The sequence below is a fragment of the Malaclemys terrapin genome, chromosome 2, assembly GCF_027887155.1.
Source record: "Malaclemys terrapin pileata isolate rMalTer1 chromosome 2, rMalTer1.hap1, whole genome shotgun sequence".
NCBI lineage: Eukaryota > Metazoa > Chordata > Testudines > Emydidae > Malaclemys > Malaclemys terrapin.
In genome coordinates this window covers 99,103,421-99,113,443 of record NC_071506.1, presented here as the reverse complement: position 1 = coordinate 99,113,443, position 10,023 = coordinate 99,103,421, and the positions used below count along the sequence as shown (strand labels likewise).

The 10,023-nt window shown below is 44.2% G+C and overlaps 1 protein-coding gene across 3 annotated transcripts in view; it reads right to left on the bottom strand.

Moving 5' to 3' along the window:
• Window positions 1-958: 958 nt before the first annotated feature.
• CNDP2 (carnosine dipeptidase 2) overlaps window positions 959-10,023 on the bottom strand; it is a 30,090-nt gene continuing 21,025 nt past the window's right edge. For all 3 annotated transcript variants that reach the window (XM_054018364.1, XM_054018363.1, XM_054018362.1), the window contains exons 6-12: window positions 8,230-8,430; window positions 7,129-7,213; window positions 6,130-6,290; window positions 4,102-4,266; window positions 3,043-3,184; window positions 2,390-2,537; window positions 959-1,792 (exon numbers count right to left, since the gene is read on the bottom strand). In XM_054018364.1, the coding sequence (XP_053874339.1) occupies window positions 1,723-1,792; window positions 2,390-2,537; window positions 3,043-3,184; window positions 4,102-4,266; window positions 6,130-6,290; window positions 7,129-7,213; window positions 8,230-8,430 (972 nt within the window). In that variant the 3' untranslated portion in view covers window positions 959-1,722. The remainder of the gene's footprint in view (window positions 1,793-2,389; window positions 2,538-3,042; window positions 3,185-4,101; window positions 4,267-6,129; window positions 6,291-7,128; window positions 7,214-8,229; window positions 8,431-10,023) is intronic.

The window sequence follows — 10,023 nt, the reverse complement described above, 5'->3', positions numbered from 1 at the left end:
CCTTTAATTATAAGATCTTCGATATGAAATACCAACGGTGCCGGGCAGAGCAAACATGAAATACCAAGGGCAGAACAGTTTGTGCACTCCGCAGGGCTCCCCTTCTCCACAATTCTCTACCAAAACGGAGAGATTTTCGTTACCAGTCTGCCTGGGGCCAGAGTTGATCAGGCTCGGGCCACAGGATCTTTTTGGGGAGGAGATGACGAGGCACATCGAGTATCTAAATTTTAAAGCTTTTTTTTATTATTTTATCAACAAACAGCAGAGAGTGCTGGGAACGCTCCCACGTCACTCAGGGAAGAAAGAAAGCGTTAATGCCCCAAGCTGCAGATAAGATTTAATCCTTCATTTCACTCTTGGATGGTTTAGAACAGTGGTTCCCAAACTTGTTCTGCTGCTTGTGCAGGGAAAGCCCCTGGCGGGCTGGGCCAGTTGGTTTATCTGCTGCGTCCGCAGGTTCGGCCAATCGCGGCTCCCAGTGGCTGCGGCACACTGCTCCAGGCCAATGGGAGCTGCTGGAAGAGTCTGCCAGCACGTCCCTCAGCCCGCGCCACTTCCAGCAGCTCCCATTGGCCTGGAGCAGTGTGTTGCGGCCACTGGGAGCCGCGATCGGCCGAACCTGCGGACGCAGCAGATAAACAAACCGGCCCGGCCCGCCAGGGGCTTTCCCTGCACAAGCAGCAGAACAAGTTTGGGAGCCACTGGTTTAGAATCATGCTCACATCCACAGGAGCTTCCCCAGGTCTTCCAAGGCATTGTGCAACAGATACAGTTGCCCACTCAGTGCTGCACTCCACTCCCTCCTTCCTGTTTCTCTCCTAGCCATGATATTCTTGCATCAAAAAGCACTTAGTTCTTTTATGGCCCTTATGGTGGTGGGCTGGTGTCCATGAGCCAGAATTGACCTTTACAGTCTCAGATAAGGTATTTGAAAGAATACCCAATAGCCAAGTGATAGAGCCTTTTTTTTTTAATTTAGCAGAATTTACATAAGTACAAAGCCAGCTTTAGAAAAATGCAAGTTTCATTGCATGCTTTATAACCAAATTTGTCTGCAGACCTTGATACCACAAGCATGAACAGCAAGAGCTATAGACAACAAGTTAACAATTCCACCCCTAGCCTCATCAGCGAGGCAGCAGAGATGGCCCCATTACAGCCTGCAGGAATTCCAGTATACCCTTTGTAGTCTGTCACTTTGAGTGCTTCCAGGACTTAACATGGACTCTAGGTTAATCTTCTTCAGCTACTGCAGATGGTCAAGATGTAGAGTTCTTTAGCTGATTAGCTAGTTTAATGAAGTTGGAAGAGAGTTGTTTGTTCTCACTTTGGTCTTAAACAAGCCAGGGGAAGAGTGCCTATGGCAAGCTCTAGACTGGATTCAAAGCAGCAGAAACGGCAGGTGTGAAGGGATTCAGAACCCCTGGTCAGATTTTGAAGAGTCCTTAGAAAGGGTCTCTTCTCTCCTTCTGCAGCTGGAGAGATGGAATGGAGTGTGCACTGGAAGCAGTATTTGGTACTGGGTGTTGCAGGATTTCTAGAGTGGGAGGCCTGTTGCTTTTCCTCTGCAGGAGTTTGAGTGTTGGTGGGTGAAAAATGGGAGGGGTGAGGGAGAAGTAAAGCTGTAGGTATTTGGTAGTCTGAGCTTGCTTGTCAGCAGGATTTCCAGAACTCTGGACCACAAAATGATTTCATGTTTGGGATTTTCACCTCCTTAGTTCAGTCCCTTAGTTGAGATACCTCATATAGGTATGCGCCAAGCAGCTTCACTCCTTGGATGTAGTTATACCTGGGGAGAAGAGTTTTGTGCATTAGTCTGATCTGGTCTCTGTTCTTGTGAGCACCCACCGACATCAGTATCTGCAACACAAGTGCATTCTGCCTGCATCAAGAGCTGCCAGACCAACAATATGAGAGAAGTTAAGCAAAGAGGAAGCTAGCAAGACTGCAGAATTGCAAGCAACTGTATGCAGTGAGCATTTAGTACACAGAGGTACAGAACCAGTCATAGCTCCTCTACAGAAGGAACAAGATAAATCCTTTCAGAGAGAAAGGAGAAATAGCAACCAGCACCACAGGTGAGTACTGGTGCATTTCAAGGCTTGTACTATGGCCCCCAGCTGGTACAGTAACAAGTCGAGCTGTGCAAATAGCTGCTTTTTCTGGTATGGTTGCAATTCCAAAACTACCCTTGATCAAACCAATGAAATGTTTTGTTCAACCTGAAACATTTTGATTTGGGGGCATTTAAGGTTTGCGTTTTCCTTCAATTTTATTAGAATACAAAGTGAAAAATTGAAGTGCTTTGGCTGTTGCTAAATCTACTTTTTTTTTTAAAAATCCAAAAATTTCACCCAGTTCATCAAGACATCACGGTGTCTCTTACCTGTTCAGTTTCTCATTTTGAGAATGGGCACCATCATCTGCAGCTCCAACAGGAAGCAGCATTACATTTTTGCCTGTTGCCTCTTGGAAGGTCAGAGTGACAGGAATGCTTCCTCCCTCTCTTGTCAAGTCTGGCTCAACTTTAAAGACTAAAATACAAATAGTTTGTGTCAGTTTTCCTGAGTTATTGCATCTTCCCCAGCATGTTTCCTTACTAGATCACCTGCCATCTTTGGGATCCCCAAAGAACTCTGAAGGGCAGATTTGACCCACTGGTGGCCAATGTTTGCTGCTACGAGGAGGGTGCAACCAAAAAGTAGAACTGGCTTCCTGATCCCCACTTCTAGAGTTTAATGCACAAAAACATAAAGCCAGAGTCAATGGACTGGTTCTAGTATGATGCTAAGGGAAAACACTTCCTATTGAACCACTACTTGCTGCAGCACCTTGAGTTTTCATCCTAGTATTGACCAAGTAGGACTTTGTACATCGTGGTATTACACCTGCATAGCTCCTTGCTTACCAACCATACTGTACAATCCTGACATCTTGCTGCTACATTGATATTACCATTTAATGCTGGCACTAGTGAGATCAACATTTGATGTGTCAGAACAGGCTAGACTTAAATTCCCAAATCTTAAGTCCACTGACCTGTCCTCATTGCTCTTCTGCCAGCCATGTAGTGGGGATGATTGAAGTCTGACACCCAAGGTTTTCCACCATGGCCCATGTATACTCTGAACTTATTGGGACTTTGCAGCTCAGCAAACTTCTTGGTGAGGTAATCCTGAACCTTTTGTACCAAAGGATTGAACAATTAGAAGTCTAGGATTAACGCATTCAGAAGTGTTATACAAGTTCCTGTTGGGTCATCTTACTAGATAGACAGATTGTAAGTGAAGCTAATGTAGCAAGAAATGTCTGCCTGAAGGCTATTATTGTAACACAAACTCAGAGCAGGGACAGTGTCTTCCTGTATACTGAAAGCACCTTGTGGGCAGTGTTAGAATTATAAGAAGTCAGTTAACATGTCACAATCTAGATTAGCAAGAGACCAACTGCCAAACTAGTTAAGACTTCTTCGGTTCTAAGAGTTGGCTAGATTGCTGTTACTAGAATTCTAACACGCAGAAGCCCCATCAGCTTGGAACCCTACACGGTGCTAGGTACCCCACAGAGACAACCCCTGCCTCAAGTAGCTCCTCATACAATGGCCAGATTGTCAGAAAAAACTCAACAGCCACCTGCTTGGTGGTTCTCAGTGGGTGTTTTTCAAATGCTCAGCACCTAGAGTCTGAAAGGCCTATCAGCCTTAAGGCGGAAGCTCACTAAGTCAGAAGTTATTCACCTTCAGTGGATGTCAACCCACTAGGTATCAGACTTATGCAAGTGAGGCTTTCCAAGTGTGTTATTGGAGCAGTCTATAATGCACCCTGGAGTTAAATAGTTTATAACTAACAATAAATACTTATCACAGCTGGATTAAGACACCAACACCATATCAAAGCCTTCAGTTTATGGTCATGTCAGAACTAAGATGCATCCTACATCTGCTGGATCCAAATAAACGTCTTAGAGGTAAAGGACAGCACAGAAGATAAAACCCTGCAACTACAGCAGCAGTTCTAACACCGTTCAGGCTTGTACAAGGGTGGAAGTGGGAATTTTTTTTAAAAAGCAAAGATTCAGCCATTCCCAACTTATACCTACCTGATTGGCGACATCTTCTGGAGTCATGTCTGGCACTAGCCGGATTGAGAATTTCCCAGTTACTTTCCGTGGAATCACAGTCTTGGCTCCTGAGGCAGAGAAGGCTCCTTCAATTCCGTGGAGAGATAAGGATGGGTATCGCCACCTGTGCATTAGGATATCTTTCTGCAGAAAGATGGAAAAATTATTAAGAGTTAAGATTACAGGGGTACTGCCAAGAGTTCTTTAGCCATTTAGAAGTTACTTAGCCATAATTTCAAGATAAAAAGTAGTTTTTGAAGGCAGGCAAGACAACCTGCATTAAACCATGTCTGGTTCAAGCATAGATAGCAACTGAAGCAGCAATTTGAACAAGGTGTTCAGATACAGTATCTGAATTAGTCCTCTCCGAAAGAGACAGTCAATTAATTCCTACCCTGAAAATTCAGTTTAGGCCTCATAAAAGCAGTCTTGAAAGGAAGCTTTTGCCCAGTGGTGGGGTAACAACTCTTCTCAATATGTTCTATCTGATGCGCAATATTGGGACTGCCACTTAATCAAGAGTTCATCTTCAATCTCATTTCCCTAGGATTTCTGACTGGCTAAGGTGCTCAGATAGTAGGAAAAGCTTTGCCAACAAATTTGATTCTTCCTTCATATCTAATCTGGAAGCAGTTGGTAGAATAATATTTATATGGTGTTCCATTTTAGTTCTGGTAGCCAAAATTACAAGACAACTGGTTCTATCTGTGCACACCATTTACCCTTTGTTATAGCCAGTAAGGGCTGTCATTTGAGATAGTCTCTGGATGTGTAGAACTGCCAGTGAAGCATGAAGCATAGGGTCAGCTTGGGAAGTCAGTTTTGTTATCCATATTTGACAGACCGGCATTTTTTTTTTGGGGGGGGGGGGGGGGGAAGAGGAGGAGAAGAAGAAGAGAAGGGGAGAGTGCAAAATTTGTGGGAAAGGATGATACAAGGCTGAGAAAGCAATGTTCTGCCTTTTAGGATCAGAGATAAATAAGCATAGGAAAACTGTGTGTATGTTAAAACTTGAAGACCTGTAATATGCTTGCACCTTACTACACATGAACAGCATGTATAGGAATTCCATGTTGTTTTGGAATGGTCATACCATTCCTGTTAAGATGTTATGTATGAGAAGTTCAGACTTCGCAATCTTGTGTCTAAAGTTTAAGAGTCTGGTGACATGTTAATAACTAGTTAAGGGACTTTACTGTTAGCACGGCTGCATAATCTGACAACCACCATTAGAAGAGCACCAACATTTGTCAGTTGCATCTGAGCGATAGTGTTTCTTCTACATTTAATATGTAGAGAAATGATAGCTATTGGCCTTTTAAGAGTAATTATTGCATCTACAATACCCTTCCATCTCTATCCAGGCTCAATGGAGTAAGGATGCAGATTGCCTTCTCAAATATAGGACATTGGGGAAGTGAAACTGCTGCTATGAGAAGGTAGATCTAAGAATGTGTAAAAGAAAGGCACTTAGGAGTCTAGGCTAACTGAGTTAGCCAAGATCAGTTCTCTTCCTAGAGACTTTGAATATTACCTTACCATAAGGTACATTGAAATTGAGGTGCATCATGTCATCTTTAAAACTAGTGTAAGCCACACACTTAAAAAAAGTCTGATAATGTGTTTGTACTATGGTGACAGTGTCCGTTACTGTAGGTAACAATCCTGCAGTGGGATGAGCTATTTTAAACAGGAAGAGACACTTTTGTGGGAGATATAAAACCTATCCCAAAGGGTAGGTAGCATGTAGCAAAACTAGAAGCCAGTTTTTCCCAGTGCACTACAAATGCAGTGCACACTAGCATATAGCAGCAGGAGCTTTTTTGTGCTGAAGTATAGATATGCTGCCTATGGAAAAAACTAATTACAGCTGCCTCCATAGATGAATTTGGCACTGAAGTGTCCCTCTCAGATACAGTGAAGGCTTCAGCCTAGAATACCTTGAATTTGTACAGCAGAAAGAGGATTTTTTGAGGCGGGGACAGAAAAGGAAAGAAAGCACTGCACCTTTGTGTCATGTAGTAGTTTTGTTGCTCCCACATCTTTTGCATATTCCTTCAGGTCAAAGTCAATCTTCTCATACAACTCCAGCTCCTCATCAGTAAGTGAGGCCACTGCTTCATTAATGCCAGGGATGAGTATTTTCCCTCTCTTATCCAGAAGGGAGCCTACAAAAGAAAAGCCTGCAAGATCAGTGTCTGAGACCAGACTTAAAGTACCACTCTTTAGAGTGTTGCTTCCCTGTTACTGTTAAAAATAAAAACCCATGTCATTTGAAACCTTGGTTTCTTCAAACACTTCCTTTGTCAGGAGACAGAAAGGAAGCAGAGACACAGATTAGAGGCTACTCTTGAAGACTAGTTAACCCACTGAAAGCCTTCTTTATATACCATAAATAGGGTGGCTACAAGTGTGTACAACCCAATTAAGAGACACTTGGCAATTCTTCGGGTCAACTCCAGTTGTGAAGTGACTCATGCAATGGGTATATTCAAGACCTGCATTTCCTTGAACTCTAAGCCAGAGGTCTAATTATAAACCTTTCTTTGTTAGGCTAGGTTTGAATTCAGGTTCTTCTATGGAGAGTTCTGCATTATGTTTTATAAGATGGCTGTCAGGGAAGCAGCCATTTACTGACAAGTCTGAGCTCCAGGACCATAAGTCAAGGTCTTCCTCAGCTTTCCCTAAAACCTTGATGAAAAAACATCAAAACAACTCCTCCTTCCTCAGGTGGGTATTTCAGTGTCTAGGGCATTTTGCCTGCAGTTTCTCCTGCTTGTCTCTCCTGGAACATCACCATTTCAGTGGGGTTGGCTAATTTTAAAGTCAGTCAAATAGTGCCCAGTAAATTTCACATTGGAGCCCTTTACAGCGTAAATTAACAGTTTTAACTTGAACTGAAGCGCTTAGTTACTATGCATTTTATATATATTATAGGACAGTTAGTCAAGCATGGACTGGGCAATGTTGATGCTGTAGTATAGAAGGCAAATATGTTTCTCTTACCCATCAGAGCAATGAGATCTGTCATGGCCTCATGTACTGAGCCACCATAAACTCCAGAGTGAAGGTCTTTGTCACTGCATTCCACCTGGTTTGAAGCAAACAAGCTTGTAATCAGACAGACATTAGTTTTGTCAGTGTTTTAAATAACCCTTCAATGGCCTATACCCCTAGTAAAGATCAGCAAACACACTGCATGCTATACTGCAAGTATCTGGAGCAGACAGTTGATTATTTGAGTGCGATAGCAGCAAGAGGCCTCCGCCAGGATTGGGGTCCTGTTGTGCTAGAAATTGTACAAGTGTACCATGAGACATTTCCTACTCCAAAGGCCTTACAATCTGATTCAATGCCATAAGTCGACAGTACTTAAAAACATCTGCCATGTTGTTCAACCTATGGGTTTCTTACCTCACTTAGAGTACGTCTTCACTACCTGCCGTATCAGCGGGTAGCAATCGATTTATCCGGGATCGATATATCACGTCTCATTAAGACGTGATATATCGATCCCCGAACATGCTCACCGTTGACTCCGGAAGTTCACCAGAGTGAGCGGCGGTAGCGCAGTCGACGGGGGAGCCGCGGCCGTTGATCCCGCGCCATGTGGTCCCCAGGTAATTCGATCCAAGATACACAATTTCAGCTACGCAAATAGCGTAGCTGAAATTGTGTATCTTGGATCGATTTCCCCTCCCCCCCCCCCCCCCCCGCCCCCAAGTTTAGACCAGCCCTCAAGATCCGTGCTACAACTTGGCACCAGGGATGTTTGAATCATTGCTAATCAGCAAGATATCTTGTACAACAGTTTTAGAGGTACAACCTCCTCCCAAAGCATGATAGCATTGCTCATGGGGTGTTGGGAGGAGGGGTGAAGGGTGCTATGCACGGGGCATACAGAAATAGAGCTAGTTATATCAGACAAAGATATAATTGCTCATCTTTAAAAAAAGAAAAGAAAAGCCACCACATGTAGATCAGCAATGGATGTACCAGGCTATTAATACCAAGAATTAAAACGATAGTTTTGTTTAAAGAGATTCAGTTTGTGAGCAACAGGACTTTAAAATACAGTAATGAATGGTTTACTCTTCAGGACTTTACCTCTATGAAAAAATAGCAGATTCCCCTGAGGCCATATGTGATACATGGCTTCTTCTTGCCTAGCCAGTAGTTGTCAGAGATGCAAACATAGTCCACATCTTTGAAGAAAGTGTCTTTTTGAGCAAAAATCAGTTCATCTAGGCCTTCAGAACCAGACTCCTCCATGCCTTCCAGACAGAACTTGATGTTCACTGGGATTTCCTTTGGAGCGAAACAAGCATGGAAACATTCAACATTGCTCAGATACTAGTTCATGCAGATTTGTTGTATGTTCTTGCAATTAAAGTAAGTGTAGAATACAGGCATTCTAGTTCCAGGACAGAAACACTAGTGTAACTTTATGAAGTGGGGGGGATGGACAGCTCAGTGGTTTGAGCATTGGCCTGCTAAACCCAGGGTTGTGAGTTCAGTCCTTGAGGGGGCCATTTAGGGATGGGGGGAAAGCTGTCAGGGACAGTACTTGGTCCTGCTAGTGAAGGCAGGGAACTGGACTCGACTCAGTGACCTTTCAAGGTCCCTTCCAGTTCCATGAGAAATATCTCCATATATTTAAGTGCTTGCAGTTCTACTGATGCAAAGTCCTTATTATCAGCAAAAGTTCAGAGCACACAGTTCCCAAGACAGCAAGTCTGGCCTGTTATGTTCTATTTGAAGAATAACTTCACTGTGAGGCTGAGATTCACAGAGGAATCTAAGCATTGCAGCACCTAACTTTTAGGCACCCTCCTGCTTAGTGGAATTCACAAACCTGAAATAGAAACCCAAGCTACCCATACAATACATAGGGAGAGTTGTGCGCCAAAGGGGATTCATGAATGCTGCGCAGAAAGCCAACTGAGCTAGCCAGTAGGAACTGCTGAGGAAAGAGGTGTGGCCTAATCCCAGCTCCTCAAAAGGGAGTTAGGCCCATGGCACTAGGTCAGAGGGAATGTGCTTCCCTCCACTCAGGAGTCACTCCTGGAGGGAGATACCTAAACCAGGTCAGTCTGTTTTCAAAGGGATAGTGGTGGGGATGTCAGCAGCCCCTATCAAAACCACTGGGCTAAAGGTTGAGTACTCATCCAGGATGTGGGAGACCTGGGTTTAAAGCCTCACTCTGCCAGATGTGGAGCAGGGATTTGAACTCAGGTCTCCCACCTCCCAGGTGAGTGTCCTGACCACTACAGAGTCACTTACTCTCTGGCCCAATTTGTGTTTAGTTTACACGAAGTGAAACAAACTCCAACAAGAGAGAATGAGATGCCTGCCCCACAATTCCCCCATAGTGAACAGCACATCTTCTGGGATGTGGGGGATTCAACTCCCTGCTCTACCTCAGGCAGAATCTCAGCCCTGGGTCTCACACAGCCCAGAGGAATGCTCTGAACACTGGGCTGAGGGGGTATAAGGGCACCTCCTGCTCCTTTTGTCTGGGTGGTGTGCTCAGAGTCCAAAAGGCAAGGTAGACAGCCTAATCTGTGAATCCTTTCAGAGCTTGGGTATCAGATAGATGAGCTGCTGGGTAGTGTCAGGTCTTGGGCAGCACTGGGCCAGCCCAGCTACTGAAATGTAGGTGCCTTCAGGAATTTGTTGGTGGAAACTTATGTGCCTTGGGACTTTAGCTGCTGCTTGACTCTCAGGTAACTAAGCAGGGGGTTGGGAATGCCAGTGGTGCCTAACTGTTGCATGCAGGCACCTCAGTCCCGCTTGTGAATTCTGTGGTCCTTTTAGTGCTTGTTCCAAGAGCTAGTTGCTTTTTCAGCAGTTAGGCTCACCATTCTTTTCCACAGAAACAAATCCCATCTTGGCAATACT